Consider the following 26,937-nt stretch of genomic DNA (forward strand, 5'->3'; position numbering starts at 1 on the left):
ACTACTTGGGCGAGTTCAAGGTTACCGAGAGGGTAACCTTGAACTCGCCCAAGTAGTATGGAACAAGTAAAGGCTCTCGAAATAACCCCAAGTAGTCAACCATGGACGAAAGAATGTAGTTTCCATAGTACCTATCATTCAACACCATAAGGCAGCCCGATATCCCACAAATAGTCACCTTTTCGGAGTGTACACTCCTCCTTGGATCAACATTGTAAGGCACACGAGTACCCATCGGTTTTGGAGATGCTTGCCCTCTTTTTCTCATGGGACAACCTCTACTATAGCTAGTATAACCAATCACACCTTGTCGACCTTGATAAGAAGTACTACAAGGTGAAGAATATGATCTTTCACACTCCACACGCGTACTCTCATCATAGCTCTCATAAGCTTTGCGAATGAAAGGGTTATACCTAACACCAAATGTAGGTTCAGAGTAAGAAGTGTAAGTCTCCTCACATGCCCCAGCATCATCATAAGATCCATCACGAGGTCCTACATCATCTCCAAAGTTACCATAAGCACTAAGCACTTTATTCACCTCATTTTCTCCCTCAAAACAGTAACTTTCAAATCTGCCCAAGTTTCGATCATGGCTATTTTCATAGCCTCCGTAATCTCCCTCAACTTCGTAGCCATAAAACCCCTCACTACAACCATAGCTCCCATGTTGTAGTCACAATAATCCCCGGCTATCGAAGACATATTCCCCTTATATCACCTTTTGAACCTACAAAATGAACAAACAAGATTAGTAGTAAAAGCTCCTCACCAACACTCGTATTCACTCACTGTTGTGATCCTCACAATTTGGAGCGGCGAATATTGAAAGTTGCTTATACTCCGGTAGTCAATAAGATGTCAATTTTACTTGGCGGCCGGAATAGATTCTTGTTTGATCGACTCAAGACACAAAACAAAATCTACTTACGAACTTGAAACAAAGAAGTTACGACGAGTTAAAAATAAGAAAAGCACATAAATAACGAAGACATGAAAGAAACGAACTCAACAACTAATCTACAACTAAGTAGGTGATTACTAGTTGCTAATTAGTATTAGAACCAACAACGAAACTAAGGGACAGTAAAAATGAAACTAAGAATCTAAAATTTTGAGCTCGGAAATATTGCGTGAACAGTAGCAGTGATGACGTGGCAGCCACGTATTAGTTTGATTTTATCAAGTGGTTATTCTCAAAGGTTCAAGTCTTGGTCAAAATTAATTTAGATTGGTGGAATTTGTTTTAGGAGGGAAAATAAGTCTTGGGGCCTTTTTCAATTTTCAAGACTTGACTTTTTTCTTGTACTTCTCCTTAAAACATGGGTCAAAAAGTGGTTGAGAAGTGATATAAAGTCTTTTGGTGGTTGGGGGTCTTTCAAGACTAACAAGTACATACACCTTTTTCCTTCACCTTTTAGGATCTAACATTCACTTTATGTTCTAACAATATATGAAGGAAGGTGAAGAACTTCAAGAACAACAACAACCACACCAAGAACAATAACAACAATCTTTAAGAACAACAACAATTCCAACGGCCAACTCCAATCCACAATAAAAATATCTCCAACACTTGGCCAAGACAACTACAACTTCAACAAAATGGTTCTCAAGCCACCAAGTAACAACAAATCACGTGGTCAAGTTTAGAACATCAAGGAGAAACCACACGGCCAAAACAGTCCACCACAACAATGGTCAACAACAATGGGCCAAGCTTATGTTCACAACAACAACTCTCAATAAGTTCAAGCTCAAGTTTAGATCTAGACTCAAAGTGTTAGTGGACAAGAAAACTAACACTAGAAACAACAAAACAAACTAGAACACTACTAGATCTAGTCACACAACAAACAAATCTCGGCCAAGACACAACAAGAACACAATTTTGGCCAAGAACACAAACACGGACAGATTGCTATTTTTCTAGAATTTTCAGTTTTTAACACTTTTTCTTTTTGAATTTTCTAACAAGCAAGCCTAAAATTGATCTTGTAGGAACAAGATCAAGCCATGCTTTGATACCAAATGATACGGGAATGACAACGGAAACACGAAATCACACTCCAAATCAGTCCACTAATCTTAAGGATTCGAGGACCAAGATGGAGACCACACTCGGATTCGCTACCAACAACAAGAATATAAGATACAAGGGTGTATTTCAACACCAAAACAGCTATAAAACGTGATGAACAATATTAACAACAATAACACAAGTTTCAGATTCAATAAATGACCCAAAACAGTCCACTACACAAGATAACAACAACAAAAGTAAAGGATAGATAGTGAGACCAAGATTATTACAAGATTAAGAACTAAAGAGTGTATTAAACTCAAGAACCCCTAATGAATGTAATAATCAAAACCACACTCTTACGGTGACCGCCAAGGGAATCAACTCACCTCAAGATCCACCGTTTCCAAGCAAAGAACAATGTTAGCTTTTCCAAGCCCTATAGTAGAACTACACTAAGTTGGTCTACTCTCAAGAGAGAGGATTTTAAGTGTTTCAATATTTCATCTTTCATAAACTAATGAAAATAAGACTAAAGGAGCCTATTTATAATATATTACAAATGAAGATAAAAAGACCACTTTGTCCTTAATGAGAGGGGCTGCCATGGTGCGTAAATACACCATATGTAATGTATAAAATACCCTTAATGAAGGGGCAGCCAAGGTATGTTATAACTTGAATGAATGGTGCCTTTTCAATGCTCTCAAAAACCGAGTATGGTTCATACTTCAAGGCTTGTGGTTCTCGGGTTAGCATCAATGTAAGCAACCAAGCAACCTTCTACATACGAGATTGCTTTAAGTCATGCTCAAAATGATCCTTCCTTGCGTGTACTTGTGCTCTCGGGGTGACCAAGTCTTGAGCCTTTACGTGTTGGCCTTCAAAGATGTCATCAAAAGCTAAGGTGGCCATTTGACTCGTATCAGTGGGTGGGGTGGGTTGGGTGGGGAAGGGGATTACAAAGTAGAGGATTGAACCGTCACCAACTCAGTTAGTTACTAAGATTCCCCAAATGAACAACTATAGTTCATGTTTACTCTTTTTTGGAGATGGGTGGGTGTGGTGCTAATGGATCTGAATTGTTAATTTGCCACTGTTACTGGAGCTCATTATGCGTATTCTTGTTGCTTCTGATTGAACTCTTTCGCATGCAGCAACCATCTTATAGGAGACTATGGGCTCCAGTTAGGCATCTTGAATCTTTACATCCTAATGCAAATCGGAGTGGAGATTATGCAGGTTAGGTTCACCTTCATATTTTTCATGGTCTATATCATGCCAGTTTTGGGAATTTTGTTTGGCATTTTCTAAGTTGTAATATTCCCAATTACTTATATCTGTAGTTCAAGGTCGATATATTGTTGATCAACCTATTCATGTGGCTTGTGAGGTACAGGAATTACTAGGAAATAATCGAGTTAGGATCATATTTGCCTTGACAAATCAGTTTCAGGTCCATGTGCATTCATCTGTTTTCATTCAAACAAAGACGAACAGCTCCATTTAGATGTATCCTAACCTATATTTGAGGACATCTGCATTATATCCTTTCATTTGTATGGTTCCAAATGCAATATTTTTCTGTTTCAGAAATGGCATGTGAACTTCTAGAATATCTTGTGCAAGTGACAAGCGTTTTTCTTGAATCAATATGCTCTCCAGTTGCTTAAGTTTGTGCATTTGAAGCAACTTAACTTATATAGTTTAATGTGTGGAGCGTGTTAAGAAATATTTAGTATGTCTGGATAAATTAACCAACCATAAACTCCATCAGATATTTTGACATATCTATAATCCATTTCACCATCTTTTGAAATAAGCCTTGATATTTTAACGTGGAATTTCTTGCATATGCTGCAGTCATTTCTTATCCGGTGCCAATCCATTTACTCAATTAATGGGATCTAAGGCCAGGCTGACTTCACACATCTTCTTTAATAACTTTTAACGTGTATTCTAGAATAAAACAGTTGAACAATCTGAAGTAGTAAATTTTATACAGTTTGTTTTCCGAATGCTTTTGTTAGTTGGTACTATTTGTTTCGATCGTGATGTTATTGCAGCTCCTGAAATGCAATCAACTGGATTCATCTTTGTCAAGATACGTGGAGGTTTCCATGATATTAGGAATGCGGTAAGGTATCCTCTGGTGCATAATAGGCTTGCTTTTAAGTAGTCTAGTAATTTATTAGGCTTCCATTGTTTGGCAGATTTCTGATGTTGTTGCAGTTTCTCGACTCCTCAATGCCACCCTCGTCATTCCAGAGATTCAATCAACCACAAGCAGCAAAGGAATAAGGTTCTATCAAATTTATAATATCAAGAGAATTGCTGCAACAATTGAATAATAGAGGCAACTATTTTCCATAACTATGAGACATCTTATCAAAACAACAACATACTCAGTGTGATGCCACAAATGAGGTCTAGTCTTATCTTATCAAAAAAGGGGAGAGAAAAATGATAAGACATTGGTTTCAGCTCTCAACTTTTTGTAACCAGTAAAAGAAAATTTTATTGATAACCAAATTAAGAGTATGCAGGGCAGAATGTATAGAATAGCCATTACATATTATTGACCTCAGCTCTGATCTTGTCAAGCACATCTTAAGATATTAATTCGATGATTATCTATAGTACGTACAATTGCAAAATGGCTAAATATCCAATCAAGTCCTTATACAGTTTGCTATTTCATTTTTGCAGCACTCAGTTCAAGAGTTTTCCATACCTCTATAATGAGGATCAATTCATAGCAGCATTAGAAAAAGATGTCAAAATTGTTAAAACCCTTCCAAAAAATCTGAAAGGAGCTAGGAGGAAGAAAGAAATTCCTTCATTTAAAGTTCCCCACGGAGCATCTCCATATTTTTACCTGCACCATGTTCTTCCTATGTTGACTAAGCACTCTGTGGTTGAGCTTCTTGTTTTTAGTGGTGGATGCTTGCAGGTAACATCCATTTCCTTTATTTCAAATAAGATATCCCCTTTTCAATTTTTCATGCTTCTTAAGATCAAAATATTACATTACAGTATGATGGTTCATTGCAGTAGAATTTAGAATTGTGGATTCTTTCAGTAGAAGTTTCCTGAGGACGTCCAATTTGATAAAGTAGGATAATTATATTTTCGATAGAGGTGGCTCATTTGCATCTCTATTACACAAGCCCTTCTACTGCGTTGCTGCAACCAAGGTTAACTTGAAACGGAATGGTGACTTTCCTTATCACCGGTCATCTATGTATACGTGTACCTCCTGATCTTGTATCTCCAGTAAAGCTATTGCTAATTGTTTGTTTACTTGTCATCTATATACCAGTACTTGAACAGACAATATTTGTCACATCTCTATAAAAGTATGGAACATAATGTTCACTGGAAAGAGTGCTGTAAAACGTAGACGGTGCAATGCAATTTAAATTTTAAGAAAATGTGTGTAAATTTGTGTCATCCATTACTTGGAAATATTTTAGCTGTGGTTGGTGCAGCATATTTATTGTTGAAATGCTGCTTGACACTTTGTTCTTCTTTGGAATATGCAGTCCCATTTTTTCATTTTTCTTTTCTGATGATCTATGCATCCAGTCTTCATATCCATTTTACTCATAATGTTTATTCTCATTTTGACTGTCATGTTTTACTGTGTATGAGTCAGTCTATTCTGCCTCCACATCTTGTTGAGTATCAAAAGCTGAGATGCAGGGTTGCTTTTCATGCATTGCGGTTCAGAGAGGAGGTCCAAAATCTTGCTATTAAAATTTTGAATCGGTAACTTACTAATCTCTATTCCTCATGGAAATGAAGATTGTTTTCTGTTATGCTTATTTCTTATGCTCCCACAGAATAAGAGCTTCAGGACAACCATTCATTGCCTATGATCCTGGGATGACCAGAGAAGCTTTAGCATATTATGGTTGTGCTGAACTTTTTCAGGTATGTTTTAAAACTTTGGAGCATCATATGGAAAACCAAGGTTAGGGTTTGCCATATATTATTGGTCTATTATCTGACGTATGTGAAGGGAGCCTTGGAGTAACTGGTAAAGTTGCTGCCATGTGACCGGGAGGTCACGGGTTCAAGCCTTGGAAACAGCCTCTGGCAGAAATGCAAGGTAAGGCTGCATACGATACACCCTTGTGGTAGGGCCCTTCCCCGGACACTGCGCATAGCGGTAGCTTTAGTGCACCGGGCTTCCCTTTTTTTTTTTTTATTATCTGACGTATTTTTTGCCCATATATTCTTCCTATAGGATGTACATACTGAACTCATCATGCACAGGCGTGGATGGATGATTAAACATGGAATTCTGAAGGGGAATCTTTCTTCAGATTCATCAGAACAATATCGTAATGGCTTGTGTCCTCTCATGCCTGAAGAGGTAGCTTGCATCCTTGAGTTTAATATAAAATCTTCCCGCGAAATCTTGCATTACTAAGAACTAGAACTGGTGACGTCCTTCTGGCAATAGTATCAAGACCAACTTATCTAATGCTTTTCATGTCAATCTCACCTTTTCATACAGTGAAGCTTGTCTATACGATTGTCATTTATTCTTCATGTCTCTCTTCCTTGGAAACAACCTCTGGCAGAAATGCAAGGTAAGACTGTGTACAATAGACCCTTGTGGTCGGGCCTTTCCCCGTACCCCGTGCACAGCGGAGCTTTAGTGCTCCGGCTGCCTTTTTTAAGCTAAGACATGGGAAGGTATGTCTTGAGAAACTTAATTCGATATAATATATAGGTATATCTTGAGTAAATTTTGTTTGAAGTAATGTTTAGTCAAGTAAATTTTTCGACAGGTTGGTATTCTCCTTCGAGCATATGGTTACTCACCTGACACTATCATTTATATATCTGGTGGAGAGGTCTTTGGTGGGTTGAAGAAGTTAATTCCACTGCACGCCATGTTTGAGAATGTTGTTGATAGGACTTCCTTAAGCTCTCCTTTGGAGTGGGATAATGTATATGGTCGGGAGGCGAACCTTGTCGACCAATATTCAACACCTCCACCTTCAGCTGCTGTAGGCATGAGATCACAGGCATGGAAGAATTCTGGTCCACGTCCTCGTCCACTACCACCACCCCCGGCACGACCGAAGATTTACAATGTTGAAGGTTGGTGGGGTTGGGTAGCTGAGAGTGATGATGAGCCAGAAAGTACTATCATGGAATTGAGAACTAATGCTCATCGATTACTGTGGGAAGCAATCGACTATTTGGTTTGCATTGAAGCAGATGTATTCATCGCTGGATTTGACCGTGATGGTAAAGGAAACCCAAATCTTGCTAGTTTGGTTGTGGGTCACAGAGTATATCAGTTTCCTACATCTAGAACTTATGGTCTGGACAGGTAATATATTCCGAAGCAAACTTTCCTGTTGATCATTTATTCTCTCACTCTCTTTCCCTACTGGTCTTGTCTTCTAATTCACAGTTTTTATTTCTCTGTGTGCTCCAAGTTTTCTCTTTTCTCCTAATTTAGGGTCTGGGTTGGTAAATGGGTTCAAAGTTGGTTCTATTTCATGACGAGAAAAGACATCCCCCGAACTTGTCCTCCCTACTCATATTAGCAGTTAAACTTAACTTCCGTTTATTTACCCCACTTAACATCTTTAAAGTGTATTTGTTTCACCCCTCAAAACTGAATACCACTCTCACAACGGAGAGTGGGTTACACATGTGCCATGTCAGTGCCAAATCAGTGCCACATCAGTGCCAGGTTATTGCGACGTAAGAAATTAGGATTTTTTTTTAAAAAATTAATCCTACACACATACTATTTTTATGTATTTTTGTTTTAAAAAGCAAAAAATACATATTTACTATTTATATATATATATTATTTATATATATATATATTATTTTTATATATATATATTATTTAATATTTATATGTATATATATATTAAAATAGTATATATATATATATTAAATAAAAAATGCCCCACCCCTCACCCCATTTTCATTTAAATAATATATATTTTATATAATTATTTTTATGTATTTTTATTTTAAAAATAAAAAATGTACATGTACTATTTATATATATATATATATATAATATTAAATAAAAAATCCCCCCACCCCCTACCCCCCATTCTTTCTCCCCTTCTAGCTCCCCACTCGCCATTCTTTCTCCCTTCCAGCCCCACCCCTTCCCCTCCACTGTTTCTCCACTTCCAGCCCCTCCACCCCCGTTTTTTCTTCCTTGCAGCCCCTCACCCCCCACCCTCTTCTTTTTTATTCAAACACAAAAATACTTTCATCAAGTTAAAATTAATTTTTTCAAATTGTCTTATTAACAAAAAAATTCAAAAGTAATATCAAAAGAAATCTCATTGATGATAAGTGATTCAAAGAATAAATCATTAATTTAATTTAACTTTTATCTATATTTTGAGGGAGTTGGATTGAAGATTGAGATGGTGTTCAACGGAGAAAATTTTTTAATAGTGTTTTCATGTTTGTTCTTGGGTGGTGTTAATGGAAGAAAGTGAAAAAAATTAAAGGAAAGTGTTATTCTTGGGTTGTGTTGTTAATGGAGGAAAGTGAAAGTGAAATGTAACGCAAAGAAAAAAGTGGGATATTTGGAGTTGGAAATATATATATGTACTTTTGCATTTTGTACTATTTTGCACTTTGCTGTTGATTATGATTTGAAGAAGAAAGAAGAAAAAAGTGTTAATTTTTTTTTAATTATATTTTAAATATAATATTATTGAAATTAATTTTTTTAACAAATAAACGCGCCATTTTTTTTTTAAAATGCCACGTCAGCATTAGGGGTGAAATAAATACACTTTGAAGATGTTAAGGGGGTAAATAAACGGAAGTTAAGTTTGAGTGCTAAAGTGAGTTGGAAGGACAAGTTTAGGGGGGAAAAGATATCTTTTCTCTTTCATGACTGAATAAAACAACATAACTACAAAATAAAATTTTGGTCTTGTGAAACTTAAAAGTCATTTTTGTCGCTTGATTTCCTCCGTGGCTCATTCCCCAACCTTTGGTTAAACTCAATGAGTTGTGTTGCAATGTAATTGAATTTGTATTTATCATTAATTTCTGTCTTCCATGTTTCTTCAGTTTTTGTTATTTGTGGTCACTGTTTTTCTTGTACTCTAAGATACTAGGAGTATGCTAGTTCTGTAACTCTAATGGGTATTACATGTGAAAACATGCATTTGGATGAAAAAGGCTTTTCTAGTTATTGCAAGAACTGTAAAAATGTTCGGAACTTCTCTTCAATCAAATGCCACTAGAGAAAACATTTTTGTTTTATGGAAAAATGGAAGTTTCCTCTAATGTCATTTGGTTAAAAAAAATGGACCACATGGTTTCATTCTTGTTTTTTGGCTTGACTTGTTCTGTTGCTCATCCTGCATACCTTTGATTAAACTCTGAGTTAAATTGCAACAACAACAACAATAACAAACCAGTATATTCCCACATAGTGGGGTTTGGGGAGGGTAGAGTGTACGCAGTCCATACCACTACCTCAAAAGAGGTAGAGGCTGTTTTCGATAGACCCTCGACTCAAGATAAGAGGCAGTATACAGAAGCATGCAAGGCATAGAACAGGATAAAATAACACAGGTACGACATCCACAAAAAAAGAAAAAATTACAATGCCAAACCAAGGACACCAAAATCCACCTAATTACCGACTAAGACTCATCCACACCCTTAGCCCTCTATCCTAATGTGTTTCCTCCATACCTTCCTATCCAGGGTCATGTCCTCAGTCAATTGCAACAACTCCATGTCACGTCTAATCACTTCTCTCCAGTATTTCTTCGGTCTACCCCTACCCCGCTTGAAACCATCCAAGGCCAACCTCTCACACCTACGAACTGGGTGCCCCTTCTCATCACATGACCAAACCATCTCAACCTCACTTCCCGCATTTTACCCTCCACTCACTACTCCCACCTTCTTTCGTTCATTCCTAACTCTGTCAGCCCTCGGGAATCCACACATCCAGCGCAACATCATCATTTTCGCCACCTTCAACTTTTGGATATGAGACTTCTTAACCGGCCAACACTCCGCTCCATACAACATAGCAGACCGGATTGCAACTCTATAGAATTTGCCTTTCAGCTTGGGGGCACCTTCTTATCGCATAAAATTCCCGAAGCAAACCTTCATTTCATCCAACCTGCCCCAATACGGTAAGAGACTTCCTCATCTATCTCTCCATTTCCCTGAATCGTAGACCCAAGATACTTAAAACTATCCCTCTTGCAAACTGCCTGGGAATCCAACTTCACTACCACCTCCTGCTCTTGCCTCGAGTTACTAAACTTGCACTTCAAGTACTCCGTCTTGTTCCTACTCAACCTGAAACCTTTAAACACCAGGGTTTGTCTCCAAACCTCCAGCTTATCATTAACCCCTTGTCGTGACTCATCAATGAAAACTATATCATCCGCGAAAAGCATACACCAAGACACTGCCTTGTATATTCCGCGTCAACATATCCATCACCAAAGTAAATAAAAAAGGACTAAGAGTTGATCCCTGATGCAACCCTGTCAAGACCGAAAAATGCTCAGAATCTCCTCCCATTGTCCTAACCCGAGTCTTCGCACCCTCGTACATGTCTTTAATCGTTCTGCAGTATGCCACCGGGACCCCCTCACCTCCAAACATCTCCAAAGCACCTCCCTAGGGACCTTGTCATATGCCTTTTCCAAGTCGATAAACACCATGTGAAGGTCCCTCTTCCTCTCTTTATACTGCTCTACCAGTCTTCGCACAAAGTGAATCGCCTCAGTCGTGGAGCGACCAGGCATAAAATCAAATTGATTCTCCGAAATAGACACAATCTTCCTCAACCTCCGCTCCACCACCCTCTCCCAAATCTTCATCGTGTGACTCAACAACTTAATACCCCAGTAGTTGTTGCAACTCTGAGTTAAATTGCAATTTTATGTAATTTGAATTTGTCACCAACCTCAGGCTACCGCATTTCCTCAACTTTTCTAATACGGAAAAGGTACGAATATACCCTCGAATTTTAATAAATGGTACAGATATACCCCCTGTTATACTTTAGGTACATATATACCCTCTCCGTTAATGAAAAGGTATAAATATACCCTTATTACTTACAGAGGGAAACGTGTTGTTTTCCTATTCGCTAGCATTTTTTAATTAAATCCAACCCAAGTTAAAGCCATGCTCGACCCAAATTAAATCCATGCCCGACCCAAATTAAAACCAACCAACCCTGACCTGGTCAATTAAATTATTCAAACGCGTCTCTAGTACGCGTATAGTCAGCCACACTTTCTCTCACATCTCTTACTCTCTCTACCCCTAAAAAAAAAATCCTAAAAAAGCTTATATTGTTGTCTGGTGAAGAACAAGAAAAAAGCTGCTTCTCCTTCAGATTCTTCTTCACCATCTCTTCAAACCCTAAAATTTTCTCCGTTCAAGCTCCAATTTTTGATTCTAAACTTTGATTCAAACAACAAAAAATCAATTTTTGCTCTCACATCTCTTACTCTGTCTCTACGCCTAAGAAAAAAACCCCTTAAAAAAGCTTATATTGTTGTGTGGTGAAGAACAAGAAAAAAGCTGCTTCTCCTTCGTCATTCTTCTTCACCATCTCTTCAAATACTAAAATTTTCTCTGTTCAAGCTTCAATTTTTGGTTCTAAACTTCGATTCAAATAGCAAAAAATCAATTTTTGGTTTCAAAAGTGAATTTCATGAGAAATAAACAAAAGGCAAACTCTTTTGCATTTTGGGAAGATTATCTACTGAAGGGGGAAAAACTAATTTTGTTCTCAAATTAACAGTTTTTGGCTCTCTTTTTGTAAAGCTTTATTTCCTTACCATATGAGAACATTATACATTGTGTAGTTTCTTTGGCAAGTGTTGATCACAGCACCAAAACTCTTAAGAGAAACAGCTGTGGGTGTGATGTGGATGATCTCGCTTTGAAATCTGAAAATGGGGTTTATAGAGGATATGCTCCTTCCGGTAAAAAGGTAAAAATTGCAGGAAGTTGCCGGTTATGTTGCAATTTCATGGTGGGGGATTTGTGAGTGGGAGTAATGATTCGGTTTTGAATGGTTTCTTTTGTAGAAGAATTGCAAAGCTTTGTGATGTCCTATTGTCTTATTCAATAGTGTTAGCTTAGTTTTAGTTTTGAATGTGATTTGTTTTATCTGTTTCAGTAATTGCATTAATGAGTAATTTATTTGATATTTGGAGCATCAATGACGAAATGAAAGCAAAAATTGATCAGGTCAGGGTTGGTTTAATTTGGGTCGGGCATGGCTTTAATTTGGGTTGTATTTAATTAAAAAAGGCCAGCGAATAGGAAAGCGACACGTGTCCCTCCATTAGTGATAAGGGTATATTTGTACCCTTTCATTAACGGTGAGGGTATATATGTACCTAAAGTATAATGAGGGGTATATCTGTACCATTTATCAAAGTTCAGGGGTATATTCGTACCTTTTCCATTTCTAATACATGGTCATTCTTATTCCTGTAATCAAGATACTATGGTAGAGCTTCAAGATACTATGGTAGAGCTGTAAGTCTTCATAGCTTTATTGCACTAATCTCTTGTTCTGTCATACATTAAATGGAATATGTATGTCCATGCTTGATAACAAATACTAGGTGTTTGAATAAGTGACCTGCTAATTCACGAACACTTTGTCGGTGGACCTCCATGGCAGAGAACAACTAAAGAAAAGGTCTTTAGTGGGAAAATAGAACTATGGACTGGCTCTAAGGTTTGTGCTAGTAGATTGTATAGTTTCTTGTGGTCTAATTTGTACGATTGTGTAGATATTAGAACATGGATAATATTGTTAAGAATAGATCTTGGGCCTAACTCATGATCAAAAGCGGGAGAATTGCCCAAGACCAAATAAGGAGGGGGGGTCTCCGCATGGTGGGTTAAAGGGTCCTTGGTGGACCTGGCTCTGATACCATGTTAAGAGTAGATTTTGGGCCTAACAAATTCAAAAGTTAGCTTATGAGGGAAGAATTGCCCAAGACCAGGATTGCCCAAGACCATGTAAGGAGACCAATAACCCTTTAACCCACCGATGTAAGACTCCAACAAATATATTCTTATTCGAGTTAATGCAGGAAAGAAATTGCGAAACTTTTTGAAGAGATTCGTGATAGTGTCTATCAACTCAACCGTACCTGGATAACGTCACTGTGCAAGCAATTAAGAAAAAGTTTAATCGATGGCTCGCGGTCTTTTCTTACATTTCCATTTCCTAAATGTTCTTGCATTGTAGATGATTCCAACATCTGTGGGTTAAAGGGTACTTGGTGGCCTAGCTTTGATAACATGTTAAGAAAAAATTTTGGGCCTAACTCAACCTCAAAAGTTAGCTCATGAGGGGAGGAATGCTCAAGACCATATAAGGAGACCACTGACCCTTTAATCCACCGATGTGGGACTCCAACAAATATATTCCTTGATAGTTTTCTTATCTGAGTTAATGCAGGAAAGAAATTGCGATCCAACAAATATATTCCTTGATAGTTTTCTTATCGAGTTAATGCAGGAAAGAAATTGCGAAACGTTTTGAAGAGATTCGTGATAGTGTCTATCAACCCAACCGTACCTGGATAATGTCACTGCACAAGCAATTAAGAAAAAGTTTAACCGATGGCTTGTTGGAGGAATCCAAAATATCCAAATCGCGGTCTTTTCTTGCATTTCCAGTTCCTGAATGTTCTTGCATTGTAGATTCCAGCAACTCTTCAAGCCCTATGCCAAAATATGAGATCCCAGTGTTTTCTGGACAAGTAGACCAATGCCCTTCTTGGATGAAGGGCCTCACTTATTCTCAATCAAGGGAAGAAACGGAAGAGGAAAACGACAAAGATGATTCTGCCTCCTCGGGTTTGTTCTCCTGGCTGAGTAATGGTAATCAAGAGGGTGATATCGGAGACGTGAGCAACAAAGAAGAAGCTCTTGTGGAGGATCAAGAAGAACTTGAAGGGGGTGAAAGATAGGATTTGAGAATCAACTAATCAGAAAAGGAAAGAACGACTCTTTTTAACAACACATGCAGACTAAGGGAGCTCGTACGACTTGAGGTAACCTTAGCTTGACAAAAAGAGGCTACAACTGATAACTGATTGTTGAAAATCCAATTTTGGTGGAGGAACAGTTGTGGTTTAGGATGGAACTTGATTTCTGCTAATCATGATACGAAATGGCAGCTGGTGGTTTAAAGTATTTCATAATTGCGTAGAGCTAGTTAATAAGGAAAGAGTAAGTTCTATGCACTAGTGTAAAATATATTTACACCATCACTTCACCCGATGTTACCCTAGAGAAAAAAATAGTAAGGATTGCAGTAAGTTGGAACATTTATTGATTCTGCTCTATTTTATGTTATTTTTCAGGTCCTGTATTTGGGACTTATTAGCATATAAACATGTTAGTCAATCCTTCTTCCCTGTTACGTTCATCTCCATGTGATCTGATCAATGTGTTGATTTAATTAATCAGTGGATCTTACCGGTAATCATCCTCTTCGAAACTGTTTTATATTTTGTTCAAACTTTGCTGGAACTTCATGTAGCAGTTACAATGGCATTCGATTATTTTACCCATGATAAGACAGAAGTATTATACAGTGCTAATAAGCAGTGATATAGTACTAACCATATTAAAATTGGCTCATTTGTTTGATTAGCACAGGCGCCAGAAAATTACATGTTAATACGTGGTTAAAACTATTTCTTATGTATATAAATTATTTCTTATGTATATATAGTAGATGTTGAACTCTGTTCGACAATCCGCTACTGGATGGCCATATATTGAAAAAGGAGGTTGGCTTGCGGGGGTGAAAGCTTGAGCTCCAGTTATTTATAGTAAATCACATGTAAAACTCGAGAGGAACCAGTGAAAGAATGGCTCCTGAACAAGAATTGCTGAAAAATTGAAGAGCGCTATAAAATAAAAAGGGGGGAGAAGTTGATATTATTTCACTGTGATCCTACAATGTACAATTAAGCCTTCCTGATTCTTACTGTGATTAAGTAGCTAAACTGCTGCATTAGCTGAACTAAGCCCTTCTTTAACGAACTAACTAATTTGTTATATATTACAATGTATGATAAGTATGCTGTTCGTTGGGAAATCTTAATCGTTTGGTTGGTCATTTGAACTTTCAGTTTATTGGTGAGGATTTTATTTCCTACCTTGTAATCCCCTACCCATTTCCCCTGCCCCCACCCAATTTTTTTTTTGGAAGTTCACTTATTTCATAGTTGTCAAGTATACCCTTTCATACGAACTGCTTCTCTCATCCAACTTATTGTTTAGGCTAAAGAGATGTTTGAATTAGCTTTTATTAAGTGACTTATGAGCTAAAAGCTGAAAGTCAAAAGATGATGGCAACCAACTTTTGACCTTATTTTTTTTTTTAAAAAAACTTTTTAAGTCCCTTCAAGTGCTTGAAAGCATTTATGTCTTTGTCGAACACCTTAAAAATTTGAAGTACTTAAAAGCCAAACGTACCTAAAAATAAATCAATTCAAACACCCGCTAAATGTCATTAGAAACAAATATTACTTGGTAGTAACTTGTTCTTTGTTAATCGTTCTTTATTAAATCAGTTTATGTATTGTTAATAAGAAAATAAATAAAATGTAAAACAACAAATATTACTTGGTAGTAACTTGTTCTTTTTTAATCGTTCTTTATTAAATCAGTTTATGTATTGTAAATAAGAAAATAATAAATTGTAAAACAACAAAATAGAAGAAACAAAGATATTTCGAACACGCAAGTTTCTTGTATGTCTGATGAATCATTAGTTCGTCCATGTTGTCAAGGAATGGCGTTACTTCCTCTCAAAATAAAAGGAAAATAAGTAACTGTAATAGTGACAAGATAAATTACACAACTCCGACGAATTCAAATTGCCGAGGAAAATTACATTGGGCATATATGTTTTTGTTTGAAAACAATGCACAAAAGAAGAAAAGTGTTAAATAATATAAGCTAAAACCAAAGTAACTAACAACAAATGATAAAGAGGAAGGATACTACTAAATCTTATTATTATTTTCATTCACTATTTTTCCGATATTCCATATTACAAAGTGGACGACCTATTTATAAGCAAAGATGCTTGCCAACCAAGTTGCAATAAGCGGTGGTAGTACTTGGCAACAAAGTAAACCCCACAACTTGCGCACAAAGGAATAGATGGATAAGGACATCCACTTTCCTAACACTCCCCTTGGATGTTTATTAATATGCAATTGAGTCCTGGCTCGTTAAAAACTTCATCAGAAAGGAATAAAATTTGAATTAAGGAAAAAAAGTACAACACGTATTTTTACTCCCCATGATGAAGACCACGATTCAGACGATTAAGTCTTCGCATTCCAATCTTGTGTACCATCTTATTAAGAGTTGACGTTGGTAAAAATTTAGTGAACAAATTTTCTGGATTGTCATTCGAACGAATTTATTACACATCAATGTCATCATTCCTTTGGAGATCATGTATGAAGAATAATTTTGGCAAGATGTGCTTCGTTCTATCTTCTTTTATAAAGCTTCACTTTAACTGCGCTATGCATGCAACATTGTCTTCATATATGACGGTAGATATCCTGATATCACACTTCAGACCACATCTTTCTTTGATGAAATATATCATCGATCTCAACCGTACATATTCTCTATTTGTTTCATGAATAACTATTATCTCAACATGATTTGAAGAAGTAGAAACAATAGACTCCCTTGTAAATCACCATGATATAGCAGCACCTCCGTATGTAAATAGCCTATTTGAGATCAAGCTTTATGTGAGTCAGATAAATAACTGCATGACCTACAAGATTTGCACTATCTTTGTTTGTATAAAACATACCCATATCAATAGTCTGTTTTAGATATCGCAATATATGCTTAACTTCATTTTAGTGTCTACCTGTAAGAGAAGAACTATACCTTACTAGCAAATTAACATAAAATGCTATATCAAGCCATGTAGTGTTATCATGATACATAAGTTGTCACGACCCGATTTCCTCAGGTCATGATGGCGCCTATTGATGTTCCGGCTTTTGACGGAACATTTTGGGCCATTATTTTAGGATAATTGTGTGTTTTCAAGCAACTATTGTTGTATTTAACATTGTACTTTAGTGTTTTCAGGATAAAAACTGAGCGTGAAAAATAACATGGATAAACTGGGCAAAACAAGGAAAAAAAATGACAAGTAACGGCTTAGGCGACGGACCGTCGACCTTGCGATGAACCGTCGCCCAAAAATAAAATGCAGAATCACTGGAAGTCCTGCGACGGTCCAGGCGATGGACCATCGACCTTACGATGAATAATCAGCCTGAATCGTCGCCTAAAAAATAGAATGTAGAATTACCAAAGGTCCTGCGACGGTCTAGGTGACAGACCGTCGACCCTGCGATGAACCGTCGCCCAGAAACAGAACATAGAATCACTGGAGCTCCAACGACGTTCTAGGCGATGGACCGTCACTCGACCCGTCAAACTTGAAGCAGCAACTCCGAGTTTGAATCTTAAAACACCAGTTCTGGAATCATATAAATACTAAGTATTAGGTTTTATTCCGCATCTTTTGATAGTAGTTTCATACTTTCTTCTCTATTGAGAGCTATGTAACACTTTTCATTGAGATTTGAAGTTAGAAATTAAGATCTGATTATTATTCTCTATTTTTTTTATTGAAGATTGAGAAAAACAATATTGTAACTTTTGTAAGTACTCTCTTGAAGTTATTTATGAACATCAATGTATATTTGATATCTTATATGGAGATGATTAGCTAAACTCTCATAACTAGGGTTATGGGAGCATTGATTTAGAGAGCTGCTTGGGGTTGTGAATTCATTTGATTTCTAACATCTATCTAAATTGGATGAATCTCTATTTAGTAGAATGACATCTTTTGGTTGCAAACTTGAGAAGTGAGGCCACGAACACTACTTGTCTGACAAGAAAGTAGATGTTGGAAAAAGAGGTGATTTACATGAAATCCATAGGTTTACCCTTTGGGTCAAGGGTTGATGCCCTAACGGGATCAACCTTCATGAGAGTTCTATTGAATGATACATGGATCCTTTAAGTTTAAATAAAGAAAAGGGTAAAATACCCATTAGGTTGAGAAACAAGTGGGTAATTCTTAGAATTCAATACTTCTTGCAATTGAAACTATAAGTTAGAATTCAAGCACAAGTTCACAACCCTAACTGTTTGAATATCTTGGTGAGCATAACTCTAATTAACTCATTTTCACTAAAATTGCACTTGTATTAACTCTCATTAGCTGGACCTCTGTGTGATATAAGAATGAAAGAACATTATTAACACATCAAACCCCCTTTACTCCGGAACCTTAGATCAGCTATCTAATAACAGTCACAATACTTAGTGAACAAAGTATTCCCTATGGGATTCGACACCCAACCCAATTGGGTTCTATATTTGATAATGACTGCTTACACTTTCGTAAGAAAGTTATAATTTTGGCGTATCAAATTTTGGCACCGTTGCCGGGGAATACGGTTGTCAATTAAGTTTATGTTTGTTAATTGACCTTTGGTCAAGTTTCCTAAATTTTACTTTAGTTTGTTGTTTTTGTTCTATGCAGGGTAGTTATTGGGTATGCCAAGTACACGGAAATTGGGTGCACCATTATTACCAATACATCTGAAATTGCAGTTAATTAGCGGAATGGCAGACCCCTCATACTGAAAGGCTAGCCGCTTTGGCTAGAGCTCAACTAAATCAGTAGAATGATGGCCAGCAGGCGCGTCATCCTAATCCTGATGATAATTTGGGTGATGATGATTTGTTAGATCCTATCAACCCAAGGCATGCAGAGAATATGGCTACACCAGTAAATCGAAATGTAAGCAGGAATCGCCCCTTTAGGGCAAGGCAAGAGCGCCAACCAATGCAGTTTGATATGAATAGCGACGAAGATGGAATGGATGAAGTAGGTGCAACTGGAGCTATCATTCCTCTACCTCTGGTACCTGGAGCTAAATTTAATATTACCAGTACAATAATTCAACTCCTTCATCTTAAGGGGTTGTTCGGTGGTCTTCCCGGAGATGATCTAAATATGTATTTGGTCAACTTTATAACCATTTGCAAGTATTTTGATAATCTAGAAGTGGGTCATAATACTATCCGTCTACGCTTGTTCCCGTTGTCTCTGTCTGGGGAGAAAACACTATGGATAAATGAACTGAATCCCGACTCTATAACCAACTGGAGGCAGTTGAAAGAGGCTTTCCTAGAAAGGTTCTTTCCACCCTCCAGGAGGGTACAATTGAGGGATGAAATCAATAAATTTTGACAGCTTCCCACTAAAGCTCTTCATGAGACCTGGGAGAGGTTTAAAAAGAAGTTGATGCAATACTCGAACCATAACATGGCCGATATTCATTTAATGGAGACTATTTATCAGGCTTTGAACTCTATTACGAAGCCAGTTATGGATAATGCTGCAGGAGGGTCATTTGTTGACCTTACTTTTTAGAGGCTTCGGAGATTCTTGATCAAATGACCAAACAGAGTAGAGTTTGGCATTCCAAGGATTATGTGGTAGCAAGCCCTACTGTGTCTGGTAGTATGAACGTAGAGCAATGCAAGAAAAAAAAGAATATGACTAGGATATGGCACATTTAAAGACACAGATGGATTTGCTGACTAAGTATCTATTATCTGGAAAAATGGAGAAGGTAAAAGCTATTGCATCCCAAGGAAGAGCTGACTCTGATTTGGAAGAAGAGGCGAACTATCTAAATAATCAGGGGTTTCTAATACAATAGCCAAGGAAATCAAGGTCGGAACTATTACGATAAAGCTGGTTACAAGGATAGAGATCAAGGGAACTGGAAGAGCAAAAGTGATAGGAGTGGACTATATGTACCTCTTTGAAGCAGAGACAATGCTGCAACTAGTTCTAATAAGATGTCCATGGAGGACATGATAGAGAAATTATTAAAGGGTGTTGAGACTACCAACTCTGGGGTGGCTACTATGAAGAGTGATTTGTCTTCCATGAGTTAGTTGGTAAACTCACACTCTACTTGTATCAAACAGTTGGAGCAAAAATGAGCCAACTCTCAGCAATATTAAATCAAAGAAAGAGCAAAACTTTGCCAAGTGATATAGTTCAGAACCCTCAAAATGATGGATCTTGCATAACAATTACCACACGGAGTGGCAAGGTATTACCAGGCTCGTCTGTGGGCAAATCTGTGATTAAAGAAGATATTGAGCATGAAGAAAGTTATCCAGTAGAGTCTGAGAAATTAGATGAAGTCACTGATAATACACCATCCAACTATCAGCAGGTTGATGAATTAGAGAAGAGCAAGAGAAAGGAGACTGAAGTGGTAGTTACTACACTCCCAAAGCCACCTCCACCATTTCCCCATCGGTAGAAAAAGAAGGCCGACGACATAAAGTTTGGAAAGTTTATGGCTATGCTTAAACAGTTAGCGATTAATTTGCCATTAGTGGAAGTATTAGAGCAGATGTTTGGGTATGCAAAGTTTATGAAAGACCTTGTCATGAAGAAACAGATAGTTAGTTATGAGCTGATGGACAATATCCATCATTGTGGTGCTATCTCTACAAGATCTTTGGTGCAGAAGAAGGAAGACCCTAGAGCACTTACCATCCCATGCACTATATAGGTCTCTTGATTTTGCAAAATATCTATGTAATTTGGGAGCTAGTATAAACTTGATGCTGCTTATTGTGTATAAGAAATTGGGTTTGGGGGATCCTACTCCCACAAACATGAGGCTAGTTATGGTGGACAGGTCTGTGTAGCGGCCCGTGGGGATTTTATATGATGTATTAGTAAAAGTAGCCAGTTTTATATTTTTAGCTGATTTTGTCATTCTTGATTGCGAGGTGGATTTTAAGGTGCCTATAATCTTGGGTCCATCTTTTCTCGTAAATGGGAGTGTACTTATTGATTTGAGGGCAAATGAGCTACTATTCAGGTTAAATGATGAAGTAGTTCAATTCAATGTATGTCAGTCCATGAAACAACATAAAGACATGAGCGTCTTTTCTATTGTGGATGTTTATTATGAGAGGGAGCAGGAAATGTCTATAGAAGAATAATTTGCGGTAGAGACTTTAGCTTTTGTATTAATGAATTTTGATCAAGACGGTATTGAAGATTATGAGGAGACTATGTGTGCATTGATAGTCATGGGGTCTTATTCTTATAAACCTAAGAAGCTGGATTTGGAATTGAAAAATTGTCCAAGTCCACCAGCCAAGCCGTCTATTGAAGAGCCACCTACTTTGGAGCTGAAAGAGTTGCTCGGTCATTTGAGGTATGTGTTCCTGGATAGTGGGAATACACTACCTGTGATTATTGATGCTGATCTGGGTAAGCAACAGTTGGAAGCTCTCATATCTGTTCTTAAGAGATATAAGAGGGCCATTAGTTGGACGATCGTAGACATCATCGGTATCCCTCTTGGTATATGTACACATAAGATTCAGCTAGAGGAGGATTGTGTTCTGACCATTGAGCATCAATGTCGTCTAAACCCACCTATGCAAGAGGTGGTAAAGAAAGAGATCATCAAATGGCTAGATGAAGGAGTAGTGTATCCCATTTCAAATAGTAAATGGGTAAATCCTGTTCAATGCGTGCCCACTAACGAGGGCATGACAGTGGTGGCTAATGAGAAGAATAATTTGATTCTACTTAGGCCAATTACTGGATGAAGGGTGTGTATGGATTACAGAAAAATCAACTCGTAGACATTAAAAGACTACTTCCCAATGCATTTTATAGATCAGATGCTTGATCGGTTGGTGGGAAGAGGTTGGTACTGTTTCTTGGATGATTGTTATGGTTATAATCAGATTTCATAGCCCTGTAGGATCAGGAGAAAACGACATTCACCTTCCCATATGGTACTTTTGTATTTAAATGGGTGCTGTTTGGATTATGTAATGCACCCCCTACCTTTCAACGGTGCATGATATCTATTTTCTCAGATATGGTTGAAAACACCTTGGAGGTATTTATGGATGATTTGTCTGTTGTCGGAGATTCATTTGAGCTGTGTTTGATAAATCTGAGTAGGGTCTTACAGCGGTGTGAGAAGTTCAATCTTGTGCTTAATTGGGAGAAATGCCACTTCATAGTGAAGGAGGGCATTGTTCTCGAACACAAAATTTCAGCAAAGGGGATTGAAGTTGATCGAGCTAAAGTTGAGGTTATTGAGAAGATTCCACCTTCTATTTCAGTGAAGGGGGTGCGTAGTTTCCTTGGTCATGCTGGCTTCTATCGGAGATTTATAAAGGACTTCTCAAAAATTGCAAACCCTCTTTGTAAACTTTTGGAGAAGGAAGTCAAATTCTCCTTTGATGATTATTTCTTGAAGGCATTAGAATGCCTTAAAGGAAAGCTGGTTGATGCTCTTATTATTGTTGCACCAGATTGGTTAAAACCATTTGAGATCACGTGTGATGCAAGCGGTGTTGCCCTTGGAGCTGTGTTAGGACAAAAGAAAGACAAATTATTTCATCTAATCTATATGCCAACAAAGCGATGAATGGAGCTCAAAAGAACTAAACTATAGAGCAGGAACTTCTTGCAGTAGTCTATGCCTTTGAGAAGTTCCGGGATTATTTGCTAGAAACTAAGGTGGTGGTCCACACTGACCACGCAGCCTTGAGATATTTGATAATGAAAAAGGATGCAAAACCAAGGTTGATTAGATGGGTACTGCTACTTCAAGAATTCGATTTTGAAGTAACAGATCGTAAGGGATGTGAGAACCAAGTTGCAGATCATCTATCTAGACTTGAGGGAAAGCAAGTAGCTAAAGATGAACTTGAGATTGATGATGCATTTCCAGATAAAGAAATCTTAGCTGCCTTGCTTGAAAAGATACCTTGGTATGCAGATTTCGCTTATTATGTGGTGAGTAAAGTGGTTCCTGAAAATCTTTCTTTTCATCAAAGAAAGAAATTTCTTCATGATGTGGCTCATTACTTTTGGGATGAACCGTATCTGTTTCGATGGTGTGCGGATGGCATTATTAGGCGGTGCATCACAGAAGTAGATATGTTGAATATACTGGAAGCAAGTCATGCTTCCCCAATTGAAGGTCACCATGCAGGTGATCGGACTGCCAGAAAAGTGCTCCAAAGTGACTATTATTAGCCCACCTTGTTCAAGGATGCTTATGAGTTCGTGAAGAGATGTGACCAATGTCAAAGGCATGGGTCCATATCAAAGCACCATGAGATGAAAATATCTAAAATGCTGGAGGTAGAATTATTTGATGTCTAGGGCATTGATTTCATGGGGCCCTTCTTGAGCTCATTTGGGATGAAGTACATATTAGTTGCTGTTGACTACGTGTCAAAATGGGTCGAGGCTGTGGATCTGGTGAATAATGAAGGAAAGTGGGTTTTTATATTCTTAAAAAGAAATATCTTCTCTTACTTTGGGGTACCACTTACCATCATAAGTGATGGAGGATCACACTTTTGCAACAAGATATTCAGAGCTGTCTTGGAAACTGTAAATGCTAGCAGGAAAGATTGATCTAGGAAGCTGGATGATGCCTTATGGGAATATAGAACAGCTTTCAAGACACCAATTGGCATGTCACCATACCAATTATTTTATGGCAAGGCGTGCCATTTACCGATTAAACTGGAGCATAAAGTACTATGGGCACTGAAGTGGCTTAATCTGAGTTGGAATGAGGTAGTGGATATGAGACTGGGGCAGCTAAATGAGATGGATGAGTTCCATCTTGGATCTTATGAAAGAGTTGACTTGTCCAAGTAAAGAATGAAGAAGTACCATGACCGCAGAATTGAAAAGTGGGATTTTCAGAAAGGTGACTTGTCTTCAACTCCCGACTCAAGCTTTTTCTAGGTAAGCTCAAATCCAAATGGTCTGGCCCATTTAGAGTTAACCAAGTCTACTCATCTAGAGTAGTGGAACTCGAAAATGAAGATGAAAGTGTCTTCAAGGTTAATGGGCAGCATGTAAAATAGTATATTGGTCCAATGGACACGATAAAGAGAATTGCAACAATCTATCTCGATAAAGTCTGAGTAATCAAGATAACTTAGTCGTGCTATGATAATAAATCAGGCGCTAGTGGGAGGCAACCCACACTGTGTGTTTTAAAGCATTAGTTTAAGTTATTTTGTTATTTTGTGCAAGCTGAAGGGTTTGTGTAAATGTGAAGTATGACAGTGCAGGAAAACAGAAGCTGAAAGAGTTCAGAGAGACCAACGGATTACCCAACGAATCGTCAAAGACTCGACAGGCCGTCGTGGGAACCGTCGTAATAAATTTTAGAAACCATGATACTAGAAAAGTAGCCACGAGTTGACCGATGGACCATTGCAAGCTCGATGGATCATTGGCCCAACCGCCGCAAGCTCGATGGACCGTTGGCCCAACTGTCACCAATTAGTTGCAAGGTGAGTGCACTGGAAAGGGATGATGAGTCGCTTGACGTACCATCGCACGTACGATGGACTATCGCTTGAACCATCGCACTTAACCCTAATTGAGTGGGTTAGATCGGATTGATTAAAAGTGCTGAAAAGTTTATTTTTATCTGACCCAACCACTTTTAATTGGATAATTTTAAGTGGTTAAGTAATGCCCTAACTATTCAAGTGCCTGAGACTATTTATTTCCCACGCATTGAACGTATCTGAACCTTTTTATTCTCTTTTAAAAACATCTCATCTTTTCTTTCCCATCTATTTAAACTCCATCTTTTCTCTTTACCTTTCTATCATAAGCAAAGCAAAGTTTCTTATCAAAGCAAAGATCCATTCCTTAAGTTCTGTGTTTAGTGTGAAAGTCAGAGCATTGATCAAATATTGCATTACCAAGGTATGATCTTTTCATCACTCTCTACTTTATTCAACATTAAGATCAAAGAAAATAGGTAAAGGCTGTAATGGTGAAATAATGCTCTTTTCTCTTGATTGATTCTGTGTGGGTCTGAATTAAGTTACAACCTGAGAACACTGTCCTGGGGAAGTCTGAGTAACCCATGGACCAAAAATGGAAAAATATGGTGATGTATTATCGATGAAAATGCCATGAAAATTTCCTTTGAATGAAGTGTACGCAAGGTGTTCGACAAAATGCCAAAATGAAGTTTGAATGCAAAAATTATAGGTGATGGCTTATACGATGATCCGTCGGACACCTAACGATCCATCGCCTGAAACCAACGCACCTTTCTCAGAACTGAAGCCTCTAGATTGTACGATGATTGGGGTCGATGGACCATTGCAGACTTGATGGACCGTCGCCCTACCCGTTGCTGGCCAGAATTTTTTCTTTCTTTTGGTTTGAGTTTTTAAACTGATAAATATCTTATTTGTAGGTGATATGGCAAACAAACTACTACTAACCATAGGCAGGAGTAGGGGCCAAAGGGCCTAGCCAGAACCATCATAAGATTCGGATGCACAGGCTCACAACACCCGGCAAAGATGCTAGGTGGTTTCTTCATCCTCCCAGTCTGAAAAGGAGGGTGATAGCAGTAGCAGCAACAACTTGACCTTGAGACCAGGTGAGAAAGGGGTTAAAACATCTAACCCCATCCAAGTAGAGGTTTTAGAATAGGAAGACTCAAACTTGGTACGGTGCAAAGACCCACAACTACGGAAAGCTATCAGGTGTCTAGTTGAAGGAGCTTGGAAATACTTCTACAAAGGGTTTGAGAAAACTGACAGGTTGGAAGTCAAGAGGCCTATTTTCGAAGAATATTAGATTATGACTAAACTCTATACGAGTATCCAAAACTTGAGCGATGATTTAATAAGTATGAGTTGGCATGGATGAGTCGACCACTCGGATCGTATCAACCGAATCTGGTTCGTGAATTTTTTGCCAACTACTTGGCATTGCTGGAGAAATACTGTCCATCAGGTGCATCAGTCAGCGATATGAAAAATCTAGGCACAGTTCCTGTGTGGGGAGTCAACATAGATATCTCAGAGCATACACTGAATAGGTTCTTTTTTGGGCCTGAATATCAGATACCGGGTGTAATACAAGATTTGGAGCATCAGTTGTTCACAAAGACCAACCAATGGCCTTAGATGGACAGAATATTGACAGAAGAAGGTGAGCCTACGTGGTTACACAACCTACGCAAAAGGATATCTAAGTCATCCCTAAGCTTTAGGGCCAAGTTCTAGTTGTCAATTGAAAGGTTGAGGCTAATGCCGAAAGGTGGTGATGATCGTTTAGAAATCACAGAGCTGTGATTATTCTTACATTGATTGAAGGATTGACTGTGGATTTCAGCCACATTATTATTGATAAATTGTTTACTCGTGCTCACAGAACTACCACTATACTACTATTTCCATGTCTAATTACTGAGTTGTGCAGGCAGGCAAATATCTCTTTAATTAGTGGAATTTATAATAATGTTCGGACAATGCATAAAAATATATTAAGAAGACAAGATATATTTCAAGGTTAGATATGAGAGTCTACAGACCCCCAACTCATCAGACTCAGCTGACACCAGTTCCTAAAACATCTAAGATTTCTTCAGGTATGCCATTACCTCTGACTACGTATGTGCCTCCTACTATATTTATAGGTTCAGCTTTGATGCCTATGGGTGGGTCTACATACTTTGCATCAGTCCCGCCCTAATATTCTAACTACAAAATGAACTATGAGAACTTTGTGAAGACGGACCGAGCCTAGAAAAGGTTGAAAAGCAGTTAGCTATATGGTGGGTGGATTTCAAACCCTTTGTTGAAAGAATTATAGAGGCAGCGGTACGTCCGTTCAAGAATATTCAGTTAAGAATGGATGATATGGAGGAGCTAATTAATAAGAA

General features: G+C 37.9%; 1 protein-coding gene across 2 annotated transcripts in view; it reads left to right on the plus strand.

The window, feature by feature from the left end:
- LOC107852322 (O-fucosyltransferase 27) overlaps window positions 1-14,483 on the plus strand; it is an 18,507-nt gene extending 4,024 nt beyond the window's left edge. The window contains exons 2-10 of one of the 2 annotated variants that reach the window (XM_016697386.2): window positions 3,184-3,268; window positions 4,093-4,163; window positions 4,240-4,328; window positions 4,736-4,979; window positions 5,685-5,797; window positions 5,872-5,962; window positions 6,279-6,407; window positions 6,829-7,379; window positions 13,578-14,483. In XM_016697386.2, coding sequence (XP_016552872.1) covers window positions 3,184-3,268; window positions 4,093-4,163; window positions 4,240-4,328; window positions 4,736-4,979; window positions 5,685-5,797; window positions 5,872-5,962; window positions 6,279-6,407; window positions 6,829-7,379; window positions 13,578-14,031 — 1,827 coding nt within the window. In that variant the 3' untranslated portion in view covers window positions 14,032-14,483. Of the gene's footprint in view, window positions 1-3,183; window positions 3,269-4,092; window positions 4,164-4,239; window positions 4,329-4,735; window positions 4,980-5,684; window positions 5,798-5,871; window positions 5,963-6,278; window positions 6,408-6,828; window positions 7,380-13,146 lie in introns of both variants that reach the window. The other variant, XM_016697387.2, reaches the window with a different exon arrangement.
- Window positions 14,484-26,937: the final 12,454 nt, after the last annotated feature.

This window comes from Capsicum annuum, chromosome 4 (genome assembly GCF_002878395.1).
Source record: "Capsicum annuum cultivar UCD-10X-F1 chromosome 4, UCD10Xv1.1, whole genome shotgun sequence".
NCBI classification, from domain to species: domain Eukaryota; kingdom Viridiplantae; phylum Streptophyta; class Magnoliopsida; order Solanales; family Solanaceae; genus Capsicum; species Capsicum annuum.